General features: G+C 29.3%; 2 protein-coding genes across 4 annotated transcripts in view; one reads left to right on the forward strand and one right to left on the reverse strand.

The window, feature by feature from the left end:
• Positions 1–5,081: 5,081 nt before the first annotated feature.
• On the forward strand, positions 5,082–20,803 carry LOC111620150 (trafficking protein particle complex subunit 2-like). The gene is made up of 4 exons (XM_023362019.1): positions 5,082–5,228; positions 6,292–6,339; positions 20,427–20,519; positions 20,592–20,803. The coding sequence occupies exons 1-4, from the start codon at positions 5,136–5,138 to the stop codon at positions 20,688–20,690; spliced, it is 333 nt and encodes a 110-aa protein (XP_023217787.1). The 5' UTR covers positions 5,082–5,135; the 3' UTR covers positions 20,691–20,803.
• Positions 20,681–24,640, reverse strand: part of LOC111620161 (STAGA complex 65 subunit gamma-like) — a 41,116-nt gene continuing 37,156 nt past the window's right edge. For 2 of the 3 annotated variants that reach the window (XM_023362035.1, XM_023362036.1), the window contains exon 10: positions 20,681–20,809. In XM_023362035.1, coding sequence (XP_023217803.1) covers positions 20,794–20,809 — 16 coding nt within the window. In that variant the 3' untranslated portion in view covers positions 20,681–20,793. The remainder of the gene's footprint in view (positions 20,810–24,640) is intronic. The other variant, XM_023362037.1, reaches the window with a different exon arrangement.

Genomic DNA, 24,640 nt, shown 5'->3' on the forward strand with positions numbered 1-24,640 from the left:
CCATCACTCGGTTGTGATGAATGCAAAAATATATTAACAGCAAAACCTGAGGATGCTGCACCAGAGAAGACATTTACATTCATCAAATCTCGAGGAGGTTTGTTATATCCAAGCTATAAGCTTTGCCAATTGATGTACTGGGCAGAAAGCAAAGTATGCGAAAAATTAACAAACCCAAACATGGATGTTTATTTTTCAATAATGGATAATATATTAAATCAGTGCTCTGTTACATTGATGATAGGATGTGACAATGCTGGTCACAAGTCCTACTTGACTTCCAGATTTTTGCACTTTTTTGTTACTTGTCGATTGCATTTTTTCACGCGAACGATTAATCAATCATTTATTTCATCAGTTGAAAGTAAAAACCATAGAAAAATTTCTCACTTAAAGTAAATTTTAATAACGCAAATAATAAAAATAATAATTATTATTAATATGTATAATATAATTTGTTTGTATGTATAATAAATTTTTAACGTATAATAAATTCACATAATAGCACGATTTAATAATACTATTGTGTCAGTTTTGTTCCTTGTCATTTATTTAACTAAATATCAAACTCAGCATTTTTAAAACACTTAATAAAACATTAAACACCTTCCATCACTGAGAAATGTTTATTTAATAAAACACTAACATTTTCAGCCTCATGGAATAAACCATCCTCAGGTGTAAATGAGTTCAAACGTATTTTATTAAATAAACATTTCTCAGCGATGGAAAGTGTTTAATGTTTTATTAAGTGTCATTTATTTATCCATAAACCTGGTTTTGGGTTTAAATAAAAGCTTTTTCATTCTTATAATAAAATGCATATAAAAAAATTATGAAATCGAACTTGAAGGTTATATATCTTTCAATAAAAAGAAAAACATTCGTCCTCACAGCGATTCGATCTAGCGCTCTTGCAGTAATTGCAGTGCCCCTGGTGGTAACATTTGTCTTTAGTTGATTTTAACAACGAGCGAAGATAGGTAGTCAAAAGACCAGTTAATCTACCGACTCTGGTGGTAGTAATCTTTCTTTTGAATATATATATATAACAGCATTCTTTTTTGTTTTGAATAACTTTTAAAACAGATGGGAGTTATTATTTCATATAGATAGTCAGGTGACAAAAGGAAATTGTTTCAGATTTCATATCAATTAAAGAATTAGCAAAAAATGGTTTAATCAGTGCAAGATCAAAATTTTTTAGTGAAAAATTGGTACCAAATCAATTTTTATGCAAAAAAACATCCTTGGGAATACTTTTTATTGATCATAGGGATCTCTGATGCCTACAAAAACTTAGAGAAATTCTAAATTGAGATCGCCTGTTATTGATGCAAATGCTGATTATTGGACTATGCAGAATGCACACCACCTCATAATACAACTGAGGTCTTTTCATCAATCAATTGAACCTTTGGAGAAAGAGTTATCACTCTTGGATACCCTAGTCACTATCCAAACACACTCCTGTACTTCATATTCACCACACTTCGATCCATACAACTTTACCTCTGGGGTCATGTGGTGATGTTAAGTAAACTCAAAGAACACTTCCACAGAATGAATAACAATGATCATCATGTTTTCTATTTTAAACAAACTGCAACATTACTCTCAGGCAAGAATGCACTTAGAAGTTCTTTGATTTTTCGTGTTTGTATTTGCAAAATGGCTACTCTCATTATTCATTAAACAATTCATTTGCAATCTCATCATCCAATGCCAACAACCAAGATGACAAATAAACACAGAAAACTCATCAGGATGATTTAACTACAACCAAAAGTTCACTGGCATTCGCAAGGAAATTTCAAAAGCCACCAAAACTAGAATATGCTACTGTGGAACCCAGAATTTTCAACTTATTAAAGAATGACAAGAGCAAGATGGAAATAACAAGTGTCTTGGGAGTCTGCATGATTCTCATAAAGGATGACATGTTTGATAGAAATTTGAAGTACATTGGAACTGTAAACAGATCATTACTCAGCATATTGAAGAGCACAAATATAGCATTGGAAGAGGGTAACAGTCCTATCTATATACATATCAGAACCAGATGTTAAAGTTAAATTTGAGGAGGAATGGTTAATACATTCCACTAGTAATGTAGTTGATCTGAAAGATCTAGAACTTTTAGAGATCTTAAAATCAAGAATAAAAAAAAAGGTTGCAGTTTCAACTATGAGGACATGGAGTTCATCTCTGCCATATGGAAGTCTTGTTATAATACTCCTTGATCATCTATTGATGCATTCCTTCCTTTCTTCCTCCCTAAAGTTTGTAATATTTTATTACTTTAGATAGGTTGTATTTTTATCTTAACATCCTTAATTTGTAATAATTCATTCCTTTAGATATTATTTGCTTAATTTGTATCTGTATATTGATTGTGATTCCTAATTGGTTTACATGTATTTTAAACCATTCTAAAATCTTTATAAAAGGAACTTTAAGCCAAATGTTTGCCAAATTACAATTGGGCTATATTACTACTATAATTAAATGTCAAGTAATAACTTGACATTTAATTAACAGTAGTAGTAATATAGCCAGATATAATCTGTCAATTGTTTGGCTTTAATATATAACTATCAGGTTTTGATGTTTATATCTAGAACTTTTAATTTTGAAATGTTCTATATTGGAACTTTTGCAAAAATGTTATATGGAAAGAATGTTCTTTCCAGATGTAACATGATAAAAGCTTATTGAATCAGGTTGAAAACGTTCATTTTAATTAAATATTTTCTGTCTGTACTGGAATTAAAGGTATGAAGTTATTTTGAACTGCATTTCCAGTTAATACATATCTATTATCCACAACTGCTTTTGTAAGATCTGGGTCTCTCCAAATCTAATCAAAGGTTTTTTTGTGCTCTAAGATCTCTTAATTGTCTAGTAATTATTCCTGTATACAGAAAGTTGGTATCAAGTAAGTGGGATAGATAAATAGCATATACACCTGATTGTTCAAGAATGGTGAGAGGTTCTATCCCTGACTAAAAGTCTCCTGAGACTAATACAAGAAGCCATTAGAAGAATGTATTATAATTATACTTGTGAAAAGAGACCTAACTTCAATAAAATGTTGACATAAGATACAGCTATGAAACAATAATGCTTCTGGAGCCTATCAAGCATGCTGGGAATAGGAATTAACAGATCTTTCTTTGAATATAAACAAACTTGCTATTAGAGGAACTGCCTTCCGTAAAGCAATCTATGATTTTGAGTTCATTACTTAAAGTACGTGGGACAACAAAATATGAAATGCCCTTCTGATAAGTATGCTAATTGCTAGATTCTTAAATATGGGAGAATGGTAAGATTTATTGCAGATGATTAGCAGGGAAGTTGAATTTATGAAGCATACTAAACTCTAATTGTTGTTACCCATGTGTAATATTAAGATCAAGACATGATATAGTACTATTGCAAACTCATACTCAATGTAAAATTTTATAGATAAGTAGATACTATTTATGAAAATCACAAGTCCCAAGAAGTCATGGTCTGAACCATTCCATGCAACGAGAACATAGTCTATGAACCAGAGATTTAAAATGAAAGATGCATTTTTTACATAAAATATAATCAGGTTAAGCATTTCTTATCTACCTATAATTTGAAATTGTTAGTTTCTGATAAAATGAAACAATTACACACTCCTACTTAAATACTTAAAAGCCGATAAATTTCTTGTAATTCTAGTAAAATTCAATTGAATAGTAAAAGTATATCTAGATTATTGCAAATTCTAGTGTTTATAAATATATATACTATTTTGCAATAAACACACAAATCTCATTTAAGAGTACATCTAATTATGATGAAGTACTTTTAGGCAATTTCAGTTTCATACTTGTAATAAATTGTTCTTCATTGTACATCTATGTAAAAATCATATTGGATTTCTTTTGTTAGATATAAAATCTAGAACTGTGATGAAATAACTTTTTGACTTTTTCACGTAGCTTCGACTCAGTTCATACTTATTGCACGTTTAAAATTCTGAAAGTAAAGATATATATCCTCAGATAAATAAATACTTATTAGTGTTTGAAATAGACTGGGATTATTTAACATTATATTGTAATATATCCATTTTATATAAATGATTGACAAATCATAACTGTATAGAGAGAAGAATTATCTCAGAAACGAAAGAAAGAATCTAAAGCATTGACAATAGCAAATGTAAATAAAATTTGACATTTTCTCTGTTTGGTGAGATCAGAATCAAACAGATTATTCTTCATATTAATATAAAATCAGAATAAGGTAACACATAAAAATTTTATAAATTGCTATTAAGGATGACAATATAAATCTCTTAATATATATATACACCATCATCATGTAAAAATTATTTTGACATTACAACATTTTAAATGAGTATGAGCATGCAAGAATATTTAAACAAAACATAACATTACCAAATTATTGGGCAAATCTGTCCACTGAGGATTCGATTGTCCTCTTTTATAATTTCCATTTGAAGAAGTTTTCTTAGTATTTCTTGATGCCATCTTTTTCTATTTTCAAATTTTACTGTTTAACATACCGTACCAACATACCTAATAATATAAACTGCGTTATCGCTTACAGTTTAATACTGTTTATTCGAACCAAACAGTATTATATATCAAATTAACTAAAATGATAGTTTAGGTATAATGTTTCTTTTTTTTATAAATATTTACTTTCCAGACAGTATATTAATATACTTCGAACGAAAATAATTTCATAAAGAACAACCCAGTTAACCTGCCTTATATTTAGCGCCTTCTACAGGTCAAAATCTCATTTAAAACTTTCGTACTTCATAATAGATAATTTACTGCTTATATCATTAAAAAAATATCAGATAAATTTATAATATTAAAAAATTAAAAATAAATAAATTATTTCTCGAAATAAATTATAATTAAAAATGTTAAGCTCATTAAAAAAATATATAAGTTCAAATAATTAATATTATCGAAATTTTATAAATATTAATTTTAATAAGTAATTGATTTTTTTATAATTAATACGTTTTAAATACGAATAATATAATAATTTATGATTTTATATGGCCATCTGTCGAAGCGATCGGCCATAGACATTAACGTCGGTCGGATTAGAAAATGTCGGGGAAGTATTATTTTGTTATTGTTGGGCATTATGACAATCCTGTTTTTGAAATGGAATTTTCTCCGCCTAGCAGATCGGAGGGAAAGGTATCTCGGTCTAATTCGTTACCTTAAAAATAGAAACTGTTTCATCAGCTTGTTTGTAGATATCGGCGTTAATGTACTAGGTTAGAAAACACGTGACTATAGTATTAATGTTACTATTAAAGAAATAATAATTTATCCATAAATGATAAAAATTATAAAAAATTGCGATATTCTGTTATCAAATAAATAAAATTCACATGTAATACTATTTATTAACAAGTTATTAAGCGTTGGGAGTAGAAGTTACTTTTAGGTAAATGGTCCATATATACATATATATTTGTTGACCTAAAAGTAACTTATACTTAAAAATGGTTTGTATACTTTCCTGAATTCTTTATATTTCTTTATCCTTTTTAATGCTCTGATTATCGATCGTGTAATCGTTCGGTTGTCATTAATCAGTCGTTGAAATATTCTGGAAATATGCCATCGAATAGAACTCAAAATAAAGTGATTGGATATGTAAATTTATACCAATGGCAGATAAACTGGATGTAAGAGAAGAATTTGCCAACAGCTTTGTCAAAATAACTTATGTTTTTACCGATTAATAACTTCTATGGCTGTTATTTTATTTGTATTTTATCTCAGTGTTATAATATTAAATTATCAATTTTTAATATGCAATATAGTTTGAACTATTGTTTTCTAAACTAACCAATTTACGTAGCTTCCGATGTTTGCTTGTTCTATAAATCTTCTATTATATAATTAGGTCCAAAATTTATACGGTGAAGATTTAGGGAACAAGCACTAAAGATACTTTTGAAGAATTTTCATTCATTACACAAAGCTACCATTATACTTTTTGTAGGTGTATTTGTTTGGTATTAATATTAAAATTGGTTTAATTGATATTTACATTCTTCACATGTCAAACTTTAACATTTATAATACAGTGGGTGATCGGTTAATGAACAAATCGGATAACGAACACTTTCGCGAAAGATTTTTATGATCGGACAATGAACACATGATCGGATAACGAACACTTCACTGAACAGACATAAAAAGAAGCGACGGAAATAGCAAATACCGACTGATTTTCCTTTGTTTTCAGGTAACTTTTTGGAGCGCGGGAGACGTCAACATCGACGCTCAACCCAGTATATGCTGATCGGATAGTATTCCTCGAACTTTGAAATACTCCCTTGTAATTCCAACCTTTTATTTTTCTGACAAACAATTCTTTTATAGTATTCGCGAGACTGTCGGGCGGGCACTCATTAAGTTTTGTGTCGGTTTTTATTTTCGAAAGGTGAGAGTATAATAGCAAAGGTAGAGAGTGCGCAAAAGATGTCTGATGTTGCTGGACAGTATGGCTTGAACAGGTCTACAGTAGGCCGCAGTTCAATCTTATCTAAGAAAGATACTGTATTATCAAGAAGACTCAAGCAGCTAAAGGAATAACAAAAATCACATCTGAGAAATAAAGAACAATGAAGAGCTCATAATGGAACCTGAAACGGATCTGACGACAGAAGAACGTCAAGAACTCTTGAATAGAGAACACCAAGAAACTCGGCAAGATATGTTTTATTCTGAAAAAGAGGATTAATGCCGATATCTGCTATTAATTAAAGATCTTTTGAAGAAATGGGGGATGTCAGATCAACGGTCTTAGAATGGCATACAAACCAGGTTGAGGTTAATAGGCTTGGGGATCTCTACAATTACAATGCTATTAATTACTTCTGAAAAATCCCGAAGAAGAGAGAAAAGCAATCGACATTAGACAGATTATTTAACCCCCACAAACAAAAAACCATAACTAATAAAAATGCACATCTGTGTATACATATAAATAAACGTAGTAAGAAAGTATATATTTTTTATTTTGGGATGTCTCCAGAACGAATTAATCAAATTCCCATACAAACCTATGGTAAATTCATAATCGGTTAACGAACAATTCGGATAGCGAACAAAGTCTTGGAACGGATTATGTTCGTTAACCGATCACCCACTGTATATTTAAACTTTATTCTTTCAATAAGAACGTATACAAATATAATAATATATACATATAATAATCAAATACACATGTTGTCCATCCTTACGTTTTGGGTAAATGTGTATTTGACTTATTTAAATAAATAAGTTTATAATTTAAAAAATAATAAGATTATTTCAAGTTAACTTTAATTTTGTTGTGTTTATAAACTATAAAGTTTATTAAATTGATAGAAAATTTTAAAATTTTTAGATAAATGTCATATTTCATAATACAAATATTGTTTATATTAATGTAAGATAATGAAAAATATTACAGTAGAGCATTGATTATCCAAAACAATTCAAGACTGGGGTTGTTCTGATAACTGATCATTTACAAAAAAAATATATTAAACACAAAACTGTACTGTATATATTTTGAATCACACATCTTACAAATTCATACCTTACATAAAGTAGGCCTAAGTTTAGGTTGGCAGGGAGGAAAAAGTACTGCAATGCCACAGCACTAGTAGAAATTTGAATTTGCCAATTGGAACACTTTCGGTTAACCAATGTTTCAGTTGATCAGTATTCAGATAATCAATGCCCTACAGTAGTTACATTCTAATTTAGTTTCAATGCAAAACAAATACTGTATTGCAATTATTACAAAGGAGTATATAATATTTTCCTCATAAAATGTTTAACAGTATTTCTTAAGATCACTTTGTATGAGAGAAACACATCAGATCAAGAATATATTAAACACATACTTTTTAATAGTTAAATTTTTTGTATACATTAAGTATTTTAGAATAAAACATTTAAATGTATACAAAAAAAATTTAGTACATTGTTTTGTGTACATATGAAAAGAAGTAATTCATGATTTCAAGCTAATCAAAATATATAAATAAATAATAAACAGAAAAATCTTTTCCTCTCTTTTCTTCATAAACAAATAAGATATATTTATTTATATAATAAGTTTATTATTACTGAATATTAAACTAAAATATTGATTTGTTAACCTTTTATGGTTAAAAAGTTCATTTTTTAAAGATAAAATGAATGCTAATTGATTTAAAATAATATTCAGTAAATAAATTATTTATCTTACCCCAGTATTTAAATTCTTTCCTTCCATTACACCATTCCATTCTCCCGTCACAGTATAAAAAGGCTTTTTGTCACTTGGTTGAAAGACATTAGCAGTGATACGATGTTTCTTGTTATTGTAGAAAGGCTAAACAATATAAATGTATAATGAAATAATTGCAAAAACTATAACATTGTATCATCATAAGTTACTTATGTTTCCAGTAATCAGAAAGATTCACCAGTTAAATAATTAAATTATTATATAAATTAAAATACATAAATGCATTAGTGAATTAATAATAATAATTAAAACTTTATATATAACAACAAAAAATAAAATTGTTTTCTATATTACAAAAATTATTTACACACTGTATAATAATAAATGTATAAGAAACATATAATAAAAATGTTACATTTTATTACAAATATTTTTGTAGATAAAACAGAAAATTGGAAATGTTTAGACTAATCATTTTCATTTATTTTAACATGAATTTCCTATATTTCCACTCACTTTAAATGTATTTAAACTTCTTTTCAATATTTAAAATTTACAACTTGAAACAAATTTTTATTTTATTGATAAAAAGTTGGTCTAAATTTCATATTCTTGATAGTAAATAACTGATTATTTTGTTATTTTCTCTCATTTACTCAATTTGATATAACACTTCAGTAAAAATAAGTTTTGTAAATCACTGTAAAAAATTTGTCATTTATCATGCTTTTGATTCTAATAAAACTTTTAAGTAAATAATTAAATCCCTTTATTATATTGTATTATTGTTACTATAGTAAACAAAATATCAACAGAATAGAATATATTTCTAATCCTAATTTTGATACAGTTAATCTAGCAATTCTTTATAACTTTCAAATAAACTTTAAAGTTTTAGCATGTCAAAATATCTAAAAATTATTTTTAACACAGCTTAAAATCCAAAATTTTAAACTTAATGACTGAACTGATGTTAATTTTAGTTTGTTATGTTATATTGCATATTGCATCACCAATAAATCTAAAATAAAATTTAATTTCTTCAATACCCATATACATAGATAAAGCCAAGACATTTTTTTTCTTAATTAAACGGTCATCATATGAATTTTCCAGTTTTAACATTTTTGAAAATATTTAAGATTAAAATTTACTGGTCCTTTTTTAATTATTATATTTATATTTTCAAAATATGGGCCTATGTATGTGAAGTATTAGATGGAGCATGTGTATGTAAATTATACATATACAGCAAAACTTCTCTTAGGTGACCATCTAAATTGTATGAAAAACAGTAGTCCTGGAAAGTGGTCTTCTAAAATAAATACACCATTTTGACAGCATAAAGCATTGTATTAACACAGTGACATAATAAAAAGATAGAAATACTGTGAGATAGAAAAAAAATGCATTTTATTTGCCTTGCTGGAAATTATCTAGTAATAAGTGCAAAAAATATATATATAAATTGTACACACATTATAACTTCTGTACTGTCTTATTCATATTGTAAATGTCACAATCACGTCTCATCTTGCCCACTCAGAAATAATTGGAATTCCTAATATCTATTCATCAAAAGCATCTTTGTTTACTTCTTCACTTTCAAAACAGCTTGAAACATAATGTTATGTCACAGATAAAACTTAACAAACCATCCACTGCTGGTATGAAAGGTTCAAACTCCAAGTTCCAAGGCAAACTTTAAAGCCATTTCTTGCATCATCAATCCTAAGACAGGCAAGCCTTTGAAACAACAATGATAAAAATCTACCCAAAATTGTTCTGATGACATCTTTATAGGATTTGGTATAACTTCATTTGATGTTCTCCATAATGTTTGCTTCCCATTCACAGATAAAGCTCCTTTTTGGCAAAAATTGTAGTATTTGAGTCTTCATATACTTAAATTCCTTTTCCAATTGTTGCTGCAATTTTCCAGCTTCACTTTGCTCAATACAGGAACTTTTTCCTTTAAAATAAGGAAGAAACTTCTATTTGTTACTTGACATCTTGCTTGCCCACAACTGGCTAAAATGAAACTATGAGCCCTAAATGTTGAGGTTAATTCTCAGAAAAACTTTACTGAAAAAGAAAGTGGATCAAGAAAGGAAAGAAAATATATTCAGTTGAAGATGAATCACCAGCCTGAATTTTACTGTAGTTTCTGAACATACATGCACACAGAACACACAGAAATTTAGAAAGATATTGTACTATAGTTTACAAATGTAAAACCACATTCTTATGAAAGAATTTAAATAATAAAATTAATCTAAAAATTAAATATAGTATGTAGTATAGACAAATTAAAATTCCCTCAAATATCTAACGTTATGATCTAAAGCAGCAGTTCCCAACCTTTTTGATTTGTCCCCTTGGCAGCCCATTTTTCTAAATTGTACCTATTACATTACAGAAATGTTTGTACAGTACTTTATACAGTTGTATTTTAAACTTGTTGCAACTGTAAATAAATAGCAGTGACATGGCAAGGAAGAAGCACAGGGCTGCTGAATTGATGAAAATTAAAAAGTTATCTGTACAGGTAAAAATGTTTAGTGTTCAGTGTTTTATCTACTTTTCTAATTACCACACCATTGCTCTTTGGAGTTGGTTAATAAAAAAAACCAATAATAAATTGTATACAGGTATACCTCGAGTTACATCGTTCTGGATATAAGTCGTTTGTTAAAAAATATATGGAAAAATACGTTATGGTTTTATTTGACTTTACGTCCGTCCACCACAAATATTGAAGTCATAATATCACTAGAAAAACATTAAAGCACATAAAATCATATTAAAACATGTACATTTACAGTAAATGTTTAATATAATCATCATAAATCCTAGAAAATGAAACATGAAAGCATCTGTGTTTCTGTGTTGTTGTCTTATTTAGCGGTCTATAAGTGCTCAATATTGGTGTTTTCAATGGTAGCTCCAATATCTACCGTTTGGCATCGTTGTCAGCGCCACTCAATATTGGTAAATTTAATATAAATTAGTTTATTTTCTACTGTCACAAGGTAATTTTAATAACTGTATTTGTTATTTAACATTACAAAATCATCTTATTTTATAATGTCTTAGAGCAAACCACATTCACAAATAAAGAGTCCACGATGTACTGTAAACATTGCCAAATTGTAAACATATACATTTACATGTATGTATTGTGTGTACATGAATTCGTAAATTTAGATTACTTTTTTCTGTACTATACTAAAATCAAAAATTTATTTGTTTGTAAGCTTAAAATAGATCCTTATTAACCATATATTATTAAAAATGCATTAGTAAATAAAATACAGAACCGGGAATGGTAATTTATGGTTTAGCCTAGTGACAAGTAGATTCGGAGACAAGTAAATTCGACTTATGTCGCCTCTCCTGGAACCAATTACCGATGTAAGGCGAGGTATACCTGTATAGAATAAGTTTCTGCTTATATATAGATTTCTTCAAAAGCTTCTTAACCATAGTGTCATTTTTAAATCAATACTTTATTTTCCAGGATATCCAGGAATTATTTAAATATTTTTCATATGACATGCTCTTCATTTTTAGGGGATGAATAAAATGTTTAAATATACATGTTCCTGTAATTACAACTAAGTGCATTTGCAAATAAGAAAATAAAAAAAGAAACTTCATTCATCATAAAATATTTAGCTTATACAAAATCTCAGTCATTCAATATTTTTAAAATAGCTTTTTAAAAAGCACAGAGGTATTGATTATTATCACTAACAAGTAAGAAAAATATTCTATTTAGTGATGATCATTTTTTTTTTTTTTTTGCAGCAGGTTTATTTAACAAAGATTGTTGGAATGGTCTTTAATACATCAAATAAATTAAATTTGATGTTTGAAATTCCATTTCTTGTTATCTCAAATAGATGCATCTTATTTTGACTGTTTGAGCTCTGAGTCTGACATGAAAATGTTAAACAATAAATTTTTTTTGGCTTTGTACTACTGCTGCTGCTAATGTGTCTGCCACAGCAGTACCAATGATAATAAGAAAAATTTCTCATCATCAGGTTTTGAGTAGTTGTAAAACATAAGATGTACAGTACAGGTACAGTACATATTAAAGCCAAACAATTGTCAGAATATATCAGGCTATATTACTACTATTATTGAGTTTTAGATGTTGATATTTGTATAAGATGTACAGAATAGTATGTCCCCTATCCTTTATGGATTGACACCTGTGGTCTGCTAGTATGATGGATTAATTTCCTGAGTTACTTCTTAATGTGAAGAGTTAGATTGTGATTGTCTTTATTGTAGTCTTGGCAATGTCATCTTTACAGATTCAGATAAGAGTTCCTACTTTGATAAAGTAGGCAAGCCAGAGTAACTACAAAATTTTTATATTAGTTTCCAGTATTTAAGTACTGAATGTAGGGTATCTTCTAGAATATAGCTTTTCTTCTTAGCAAAATAAGTTTAGATGTTAGGAGAAAGTACATATTGTTTTCTTCACTGTCTTTAATGCTTTGTTGTTAGTTCAGTGTCTTTTATCCAAGTCAGTTTGTACATTGAGTACCTGTTTTATAAATGCTGAAATAACTTACAAATTTTTGAATTAATATTCAAATTATATGACAATTTAATTTGAAGATAGTGTTTATATCTTGCACTTTCCTCATTAGAGTAAAATATTGCCCAAAAAACAAAATAATAATAATAATAATAATGAAAATAATTTTGGATTAGACCTATTAACACATTTAAAATTGCCAATATTTAATTTTTATTCTTGCAGTAAAATGTTTATCATTTTTTATTAAAAAATAACTTAGAAAGTAATAATAGTTTTGTGTATTATGACGATTTAGCAATATTAATTAATGTCTTTTTCTACATCAAAAATAGTTAAAATTCTAGAATTTCCCAGGATATTTGTCTGATTCCTGGGATTTTCAAATTCATAAAAACAGTAAAAATCTTAAGATTCGGGATTTCAGTTTCCTAGGAAAAAACCCTATTTAAAATATATGGAGCACATTTAGAAAGTAAGTACCATTGACTATTTAAAAAAATAGGCAATTGAAAGAAAAATTATTTAATTGCCATTAAATTATACATAATTTAATCTGCTTTTCAATATAATTGCCATGCAAATTGAGGCATTTATCATATCTTTGCACTAAATTAAAGATATACTGTTCATATAATTCTGTTGCTGTGGCTCAAACCATTTCTGGACTTTGCAGTGACCGTTGTTTGTTTTCTAGTGTCATGGGACAAATCATGTTTCATCACCAATGACAATTCTTTTCAAAAATCCATTTCCTTCCCTTTCACACCACTGCAAAAGTTCTAAGGGTGATCCATATGTTTTGTTTTGTGAATGTCAATTATTATTTTTGGCACCCATCTTGAACACAAGTTTTTGAAATGCGAGTGTTTAGTCATAATTTCATGCAGCAAAGATTTTGAAATGTCAGGAAGTTGTAGAGACAAATCAGAAATTGTGAACTGATTGGACTGTGATCTATTGGAACGAATCTTCTCTTTAACACTTTGCAGAAAGTCTTCATTGACTAGGGATGGGCAGTCACTATGCTCCTTGTCATGAATGTTGTCCCTTCTTTGTTAAACATTCTAATTTACTTTCTCGTCATACCTTCACTTATCCCATTTAGTCCATAAATTTCTAAACACCAACCAAATGCCGAAATTCTATCGGGCTAGTTTAAGGCTAATTACTAAATGAATTATGTAACCAATTTGGCTCTAGAGGTAAGCGTTAATGTTAATACGAGATGGCACTTAACGCTTACCTCTAGAGCCAAAATTGGTTACGTAATTCATTTAGTAATTAGCCTTAAACTAGCCCGATAGAATTTTGGCATTTGGTTGGTGTTTAGCTATATTATGTATCAGGTTTAGCAATGTTTGTATCCATAAATTTCACAAATTTGTGGGTAAATTTCATGTGGTCAAACATTTCTTGCATTTAAAAACCTAATTACCAATCATATTTCACAACTGGCAGGATGCTAGATTGTTTTGAACATTATAACTGTGGTTAGTGATCCTCAATGTGAACAAAAAAAAAAAAACAAATATGGCTTGGTTTGTTCTTGAGTATAACAAACTGCGTGCACAACCTTGAAATTGCCAAAATGTGCCATAGATATATGCAAATGGTACTTACTTTCTGGATGCACCTCATGTTGTTAGATTAGTACTAAAATTAATATTAAGTATCTGGTTTTAACATACCTTCTACATGTTATTTATTGATTATGAATGGGCACATCAGAAAATAAGTGGCATTTTCTACAATTAATTTTTCTATTGAATTTTTTAAAAAATATTTATTCTCAAAGATGTAAATTCCATAAGTATTATATTATATATCATACTACAGTAAGCCTTATATCGTAGATTTGGATATATTGTGCTATTTTGGTCCCCAAATTTTAAGATATCAATTGACATTGAATTTTTTGGGGGTAACAAAATATGGTATTTTATTCCTACCATTGTCCTCAAAACTACCACTGCAGGTGTGAACAATAAATTCCTCAAGATTTAAATAAGCAAAACAGGTGGACAGATCCATTATCATTTATGTTTTTTGATATTAAAAGTTGTTTATTTATTGGTTTTAAGTACTGTCTCCTCATTTACAACTTTTTGTCAATCCAAAATAGCACATTTTTATGTGAATTGATGCAATACCATCAATTCACATTATGCAGTGAATTCAAAATTTCATACTTTTTATGTGTAAGGAAACAATTTCTTTATTTCTGAATGGAAAGGTCTAAAATTTTTATACTGTAGTAACTTTATTTTGCTTTTTAGAGAATTTTTACTCTTTGTAATTTTATAAGTTTTGATGTTAAATGTTCAATATTTATTTTTTAAATTTTCAATTACTGTGTAATTTTTATTAAAAATATAAATTACACAAATTTTTAATAAGCAATTTATTATGAAATATGGTACTGTAATATAAAATTGCAACTGATATTTCAAGTTTTATCGATAGTATTTGTCTTTAAATGTCATTATTAAAGAAACAATGCTAAAGGGGCATTCATGGTATGGATGTTTATGTAAATGTCATTTAATACAATATAACCAAGAATAAAATTCAGTATTGCAAAATTAAGTTCATTTTATATCAGAAACACTTGCTGATGAAAGACTAGAGAATAGAGATTCCATTGCATGTGTAATCTGTTTAGTATAACCTCAGAATCTGTCCAAAGCAGACCAATAAGCATAATAACAGTGATAACAGTTTCTTTCAGATGAAGAGTCCAATCGTACAGATTCATCTATGGATGATTGTTGTTTACAGAGATGCCACTCACAGATATCTTGATAAATTGTAATTGTCCATTGATGAATCATCACATGGCCAGAACCTTTGGCCAACAATTTGTATCATTGTCCACTGGTCTGCTTTGGATGGATTTAAAATTTGTTGCAGAATCTGTAATTGAAAAAAGTTAATAATTATTACCACCACCTGTGACAACTGTACTTCAAAACAATCTTCATATTCTGTAGTTATTGTTACACCACAATACCCATGTACAGATCGCACACAGTGCAAACCCAATGCCAAGAATAGAAACTTTTTGATTGTGTCTTATATATAGACAGAAAATTCAACAATGTTGCTCTGAGAACTGATTAATCCAAATACTGTAATGCTTTTCTTTTCATACACCTAATCAGTTCTTATGGAAAACTCAGTATCACATGGTTCTAGGATTGACTATTAGATAACTTTGCTTTAAAACATGTGTTATTGTAAGGCAGAGGTCACCAAACTTTTTTCACAGTGGGCCAGATAACTGAGAGAATGACAAGTATGGGCCAAATAATCATTTTATTCAGTACAGTACACTGAATACACAAAAAATAAAGACAACCAACTTATTTATTTACCAATACACAATCACAATAGCTGCAGCAAGCTCTTAATCACTTTTGTTAGAAACTTTATTGCAGGTATTTACAAAAAAAGTCGCCAAATTTTTTATTTTGCTGATTTTCCTAAAAATTATATTATTGTCAGATGCAAAAATCAGATTGGACCATAGTAAGTTTATCTACAAACTTTGATATTTCCATATAAATAATTATATTTTGTGGTGATGGACCAAACCGGATCTAGCCCATGGGCTGGATCCGGTTTGGTGGCTCCTGTTGTAAGGAATATAAATAAATGATTAGGTTTTTTAGAGATTTCTTAACATTTTTAATAATCCATTTATATTATGCAATACAGTAATACCCCAAACTTACGCGATAGGTGGGACCAAGCAATAACTGCGTAACTCGAATTTGTGTAAGTCGGGGTATAATTTTGCAATTTGTGTAAACTCCAAGTCGGATGTATGTAAGCTAATAAATGTTCTCATTAAACTTATCTTGTCTTTTGATTCGTTCACGGTTACAAGAAATCACCACATAGAGTCTCTCAAGGCTCCATAGATATAACAAACACAGAAATAAATAACACAAAATAAATTGTAGCTATGTGTCAATTCTGCGCGACACATCTGAACATGTAAACTGACAATAGTGTGGGGAGAGTGAGTAATTAAGTGTTGTGTGGCACTCAAACAAAAGATGAATCGACAAGATTTGAAAATCGCATAGCACTGGGTTTGCGTAAGTCGAGGTATTACTGTAGTGAGGTTTGTTTTGGAATGTGTTTTGCCAGTGTAGAATTTTATAAAGCAATTTGAAAAATGAGGAAATAGAGGCCATCTGTCTTAATTTTGTAAAATATAGAAATTCTATTAATTATCATTGAATAGATTGAGGATTGTTATTAAATTTGAATATGACAACATTAGAATATAAATAAAATTATTGTGATGTAAAAATACTAAATAAACTTTTAAGATATAATATAGACTGTCCAATTTTACAGCATAAAATTCTATATATAAACAATTATGATTTTAGGAAAAAATTTGAGTTCATGATCATACTGATATTCATTCTAACTCATTTGTTTTTATTTAAATCAATTATTTTGTGAGAATTAATGAATTTGAATTAGAGTATTAGATGTGCTTTAATGGAGTATATAAATAACCATTGCATAGCTTTCAAGTATTTTTGAGTCATCTCAATCTTCAGGAAAATGAGAACAAAGAACAATGTTCATTTTGGGCTTTTCCTTTTCATTCTAAATTCTCTACAATTAGAAAACATAAGTAATAATGTATAATTTGATATCTTTAATCTATTTCTATAGTGTTGTTTTATTGTGAAATACTTGATGAAAAACAGAGAATTGGGTTATGGGGTGGATTGAAAAGTTCATATGATTTCTTATAGAGGCAGGCAAATAAAAAAAATCTGATATTTGAAATAACAATTATATTGGCCATTGGCTGATATAATTATTATTTTTGGTCTGGGCAATTTGACCATTTATATTTTGGCATGTAACAATAAAAAAATTTTTAAATTGAGTTGTATCTGGCAGCCAGTTTGAATGGACATTAGTAGCTAGTGTGGAGGGAAAAAGAAATAGAGAACATCAAACACTGTGCAGTGATCAAATACCTTATGAAAAATCAAGCATCCATTAAAGAAGTTTATGATATACAGGCTACATTGGGTGAGTCTCGTCCTTCCTAGACTACAGTACAAAAATGGTAAATAACAATTTGGAAGATGATTCATGATCTGGACAACCAAAAATGACTATAATGCCAGAAATGGTTTTAAAAGATAGGTGATTGAAGACTTCAGAAACAGCAGAAGCTTTGGACATCTCAAAGGAATGGGTACTTCATATTTTACACAAAGTGGACATGTCCAAGTTAACTGTAAGATGGGTGCCAAGCTTGCTCATAAACAAACAAAAACAAATTCACTGTTGGAAGTTTTTCAAAAATCCAATCAATTTCTTGCATTACTTTAAAACAACTGATGAAACTGATTCATTACCGTAGTTTCGTGGTATGACTGGCATGCCACAAAAAACAAGGGAGACCAGAATGCTGGTTAAACTGCCACTAAAATATAAAATTAATCATATCTAACAAAACTAGTGTGAAATCCGGAATTTTTACCGATTTTTCCAATTAATATCCTGTATCTTTCCTAAACCCTCAATTAAATTTTTCTTTAAATCCTAAGCTAAAACCTAACTTAAAAAAGGGAGAAATTCCAATCTCCCCTTTCATTCAAAGTAAACATTCGTCCACTTCGAAAATAATCCCACATTCCAACTCCAAAGTTGATGGTTAGCATGGTCCCGGGGACAACTTTGACTCATCCACGTACCTTTTACCTCACAACAATTAATCACATGACCATTCTCCCACGACAAAACTATAAAAGTCACTTGCTTCTCCCTCTCAGGGGAGTCGTTCATCAACCGTCACCTACAATTTCCTTGAATATTGTGTCCTGGTCCTAACATGTTGGATAAAATAATATTTTCCTCAAGGATAACTATCAACATAAAGAGGTATGGAACAAATTTTTGTGAACTCTCTCTTGGCCCTTCGCATTTTAGGGACTCAGAATTTTCTCTTGGTAATAGTTATTGTACCGTCTATATAGGTAGCTAATAAATTGTTGTTTCCTTGTTAAATTGGTGTTCTCTTTTACTCATATATCGCCTGTCATCTTACCGACGGCAGTCCTTCCTCCTACACTCGACCAGACCAGAAAAAAAAATTTGTCCCGTTCCCTTGGGATAAACTTAAAATTTAAGCCATCTCTGACAAGTGAGCAAGTCCCTCCGACTTGAAAGCCAATCCACGGAAGTATGACATAGTCATACCCCCTCAGTTCTCACACTAGTTGTTAATTAAACATTAAAGCAAACATTCTTCTGAGTACAATAAAATAATAACATTGTAATTTGACAGACTTAAAATCAGGAAGAGAGTTTTCGTTTACAAGACAGTAAAACAATTAACAACTTATTTAGTAGTAGTAGTAATAGTAGTAGTACTGTAGTAGTAGGTCAGTCAGTGTGGCCTACACTGACCATCTACCCTAACCTTAAAAATAACACCTTCCTCTCAAATTTCACAAAGCCAATGTTAATGGTGTAAGCTGAGATAATTTACAAAAGTTTCTTAAATTTAATGTTTATTTTTGCATTTTTGAATCAAATAACAATAAAATACACAAAAAAAGTGCACTCAGAATTCCAAGAGTATTTTACATTGTTAGAAAGGAGACAGAATGAAGAAATTAATCATATAATCATAGTTTTTGATGCAATGCTGACAGTTTCACAGTTTTAAAATAAAAACTTGCTCTTTTTTTTTAATGTGCCTTCTAGAGAGGGATCTATAACCTCACTTAAACCAGTAAACTGCCTTTTACCATATGGAAATATCCGGTTTCCTGGTCTCCCCTGGATAGACTGGCATGCTGGTCAATTCTGCAAAAATATGGTATAATACAAGAATCCAAACAACAGTCAAAATTGTGGAAAAATGTAGAGAATCTACACCAAAAAAGCAAGAATTTTATCTACAGGAAAGGTCATGGCATCTTTTGGGATGCAAAAGGTATCTGGTTAAAAGACCACTAAATGAAGAACAATGAGCAATTATTTTGACATTAAAAATTGTACATAGCCCAGCAGTGTGACAACCATCTTTTAATTTTAAAAAAAATATGCAACACTTTGGATAAATTAAAGGTAGCTATCACTGAAAAGTGACCTGGAACAAAAAAGAAAAAAGTGATGTTTCACAGGAAAATGTGCATGTCCACGATTACCCAAAAATTAGTAGTAGTCTGTGTGGCTGAAACCCCTTTCTCATTAGATTTGGCACCATCATATTTATCTGTTTCCTGAACTAAAATCATTTCTTGGAGAGAAAAAATTTAGTTCTGATAATGAACTAATATCAGCTGTCAATATTAATTTCAAAGGGTTACAAGAAGTGCATTTCTGTGAGGGTATAAAGAAACTAAAACACCACTTGAGTAAATGTATAGAGTTGTGAGATTAAAAAATAATAATTATACAAATGATTTATATTTATTTTTTATTAAAGAAAAATATATAAATTGTTTGTGTTCAACAGTGTGAACTTTTCAGTCTTCCGTTATATTTGATATTAGATATGCATGTAATGATGTTGTTGTTATATTTAAAATAATTTTCTTAATTAATCTTAAGAATGAGATTTTTAATGCTTCATGATACAAAGAATGAAGATGGAATAAAGAATTTTTTCATTGAAATATATGAATTATATATAAAGGTAAATAAATTTATTTTATTTAGTTATATTTAACTTTTTTTTCAAATTAATTTTTTAAAAATTTCTTAACAGCACGCTATGAACCCTTTTTATGAACATAATTCTCCAATTAAATCTGCTGTATTTGAAAAGAAAACTCAGTTTTTTGGAAGAAAATATTTGACAGGTTAAATTGTAAAAAATATTGTGTAAATAATTTTTGAATGTAAAATTGTATAATAATAAAAGAATAGTCTGTAGATTTTATTTATTATTATTTCACAAAGAATTCAGGTTACATCTTTTTCCTCCTGAAAATAAAAAAAGAAACATATGATTAGTAATTTTTTAAGTTAAATATGCATAAAGCAATGAAATTCATTTTAAATGAATCATGTAATTTTATAAAACCTGTTTAATTCTACAGTTGTAATCATTCAAAAGTAAATATATATTTAAGATAATTTCTTTAAACCATAACTGCAATTTGTATGATATAGATTCAAAAAATAATAAATCAAAAACAAAATCAAAATTTATAGTTTGTCCAGAAATGATTTTTTTTCTTTTAAATACTGCACATATCATCACTCAAGCGACACACAAAATACAGTATTTCCCAGGAGCCTCAGTAAGCAATTGCCATTTTTTCATCAGTTTTGCTTTGGCTGTGATGAATTTTTTGTCACATGTTAGAGAACAGAACACAAAGGGTCAACATCATATTTTGCTTTAAATGTGAGAAATCTGCTTCAGAAATTACAAACTGATGAAAATAGCATACAGTATATATAAATGTTTCTCCCAGTCAAGGGTGTTGAATGATATTCATGTTTTCATAATAGTCAAGTCATTGGAGGACAATGAAACAGCAAATACTCTTCCACTAGTAACACTAAGAAAAATGTAGTGTGTTAGGAAACTTCTGGCTAAGGATTGTCAATTAGCATGTCAAAGACAGCAAAATAGGATATTAGTGCATAGTGTATACTTTCTTTTGTCAAGAACATTACAAAGAATGCTAAGTTTATCCCATACTTTCACTTTGAAACAGAACAGTGAAAGATTACTTTGCAAAACTTGGTGGAAATGAATAGTGATCCAGATTTCCTCAGCACCAAGATAATTACTGGTGATGAATCATGGTGTTTTGAATATGACATCAACAAAATGACAAGCGAGAAAATGGTCAAGTCTGGGAAAGCCAAAACCAAAGGTGGCAAGGACTTTGAAGCCAAAAATCAAAATGATGCCCATTGTGTTCTTTGATTCTCATGGGATTAACCATTGTGAATTTATGCCTGAAGGAAAACAATTGTCTTATTCTATGAGAACAAAAATTCAGCAAAATAAATTTGGCCAATTTATTTCAAAGTGGAGATTGTTCCTTCTTTGTGACAATGTTCCAACACACACCTGGACCATTGCTATTGTTTCTGGCTAGACACTAGGTGACAACAATAATGCATCCCTTACTCATCCAAATAGATTTTTTTCTCTTCCCAAAACTCAAGGCACCCTGAAAGGAACATTATATGAGTCCACTCCACACATTCATAGAATAGCAATAACATACCTGAACATCATCCCAGAAAAACTTCCCTAGGGCAACTGAGAGACTTTTGGAACAATCCATTTATGTATCAAAAGAAGAGGATATGTTGAAAATAAAATCAGCAAAATTGTTACATAAAGGATCAATTGAATTCAATAAAAAAAATTTAATTCCTGGAACTTTTCAGTAGATTTGTATACAAAGATGGTTTACCTTATATGATTACTTTCTATTTTCAAATATATTTTAATAATAAGAGCAATAATTTGTTATATTTTTCTATATAAATTTTTTATTGGCAATATCAAAACTATGGACATGCCAATTTTTAACATTTATCAGAATCCTATAAAAGATGCCTATAAAACATTGTGGAAGGAAATCACATATTAAAAGCTTATATTGGTATTGATTGCAACAAACATGTTGATCATATTTGAGACTTAGAACTTTTGAAAGTAAAAGTTATATTGAATTATCAGCTCATAAAGTTGTATTAATCTTACAACTTTCTAAGTAGATTCACAAACATTCTTACTGTTTACTTGCAATCAAAAATAATGTTAACATTTTCATGCATATTTCATTTACTGATGACTAATAACAGGCTTCTTAGAAGTAGCTTCTATTTACTGCTGTGGAATCAAATAGCAAAACAAAAATGTCTATGTGACAAGTTTCCTATCAAATATTAAATATTCTGAATTGTTTATATGAAACAATATAGTGTGTTGTTTTTTTGGTCTATGGTTCTATTGTAAACAGTGTTTTTTTGAGTGCCCTAAGTCACTATTATACATTTATTTTTCATTTGCATGTTGCTAAAAAAATAGCACAAGATTTGTAATGACTAAATTCTGAAGGTAAAAAATGCAATGGACAACCAACAATTTGAATTGCAAAATACGAGAGCAGGCTGAAAAGTAATGCACACATGCTTATAGAGTACAAACAAAATGATTTTCAGAAGCATGCCAGGTGACATATGGAAGTAACATTCCCCCTTTATGTGCATGCACAGTTTGAAGTTGTTGCATTCATTAAGAATATTTTGAGAAGCAGAAATATGGAGACATGTTCTGATGCTATGTCAATGCGAGTTAAACAGCGTGCTGTTATCGAATTTTTAACTGCTGAAAAAATTACGTTTAAAGGCTGTTTATGATGACGATGCTGTTGATAGGTCTATTGTAAATTGATGGATAATAAAATTTCGTGGTTGCGAGCCTGGAAAAGCCATAATTGTTGATGAAACATGCAGCGGAAGTCCGATCACTGCCACAGACAATTACCGTTGCACCTTGTTGCAATGTTTAATTCTTCTCAGTACATACAGACTCTAAAACACCTCTGACATTGAGTTTGACATGTTAGAGGCAGCCTGGCACCAATAATCTTGCAACATGACAATGCTCATCCACACGCCTCGCGCACAACTGGAAAGGCTCTGCGAAACCTGAAGTTTGAACCGATTCCACACCCTCCTTATTCCCCCGATCTTGCGCTTTCTGATTTTTATTTGTTTCCTCTACTCAAGAGAGACCTCAAGGATAATCATTACACCTCAGACAATGAGGTGAAGGCAGCTGTCAAGTCCTGGATTCAAGAAAAGTCAAAAGAATTTTTCAGTGACGGAATGAAAAAACTTGTTACACGTTGGGAGAAATTTGTTAGCCTTAATGGTGACTATGCTGAAAAATAAATATATGATTTTGAAGCTTAAAAATTATACTTTAATGTACTTTTTGCCCGATATTGCTATTTGTTTTTGTTCATGTTCTACAAGCATATGTGCATTACTTTTCAGCCTGCCCTCATATTTTGAAAAATCACAACATTAATTAATTAACTGTCAAATGCCTTTTCAAAAGATGAATTTTTTAATCAGATGTTTTTTTTGAAGAATTTGGTGCCTGTTACACAGTAACACACAGTCTCACTGTGCAATGACATTAGAGAAAGATTTGATAAAATTTAGAATTAAACCATACTGTTATCCTGCTGGTTTATCTTCTACATATTGTTCCTTGTTCTCTTTTAGCATTAATTTGATTTTTGAAAGATAATATAAAAGGCATTAAATGCAAATTTTACAAATGACTTGGCACCAATAAATTTAAATGAGTTTTAAAAATATTCCCAACAGTTCTGCAAGTAAATACAAAAATGCATTGGTTCTTCAAAAATATCACATATATGAAAACTTTTTCATTCTTATTCAAACTTGTAGTTTCCTTAAAATTTATGTACTCCTGGGATTTAATTGACAAACTTAGTAAAAAGTGATCATTAGAGATTAAAATCATTCAAGTGCTAAACATTTGATAATTTATACAGAATACTAGAAATAAAAATTTTAATTGTTACGTCATTTCTTTTGGTATTAAAGACTTGAAATGTTTTCAGTACATTTTAGATTATATCAATTTTATTATACCATCAAAATGGCAATATTCAAGCAATGAAAAGTTCTTAATATGTGTGAAACTTTTATCATACAGGCGTTAAATTGCAAACAAATGTCGCTAGACCGACAAGTGCTTTCGAAGATAATTATTTTCGTCTTCATCAGGTCGTTAAAAATGGA

This window comes from Centruroides sculpturatus, unplaced genomic scaffold (assembly GCF_000671375.1).
Source record: "Centruroides sculpturatus isolate CEXI.00-Female unplaced genomic scaffold, Cexi_2.0 scaffold202, whole genome shotgun sequence".
Lineage (NCBI taxonomy): Eukaryota > Metazoa > Arthropoda > Arachnida > Scorpiones > Buthidae > Centruroides > Centruroides sculpturatus.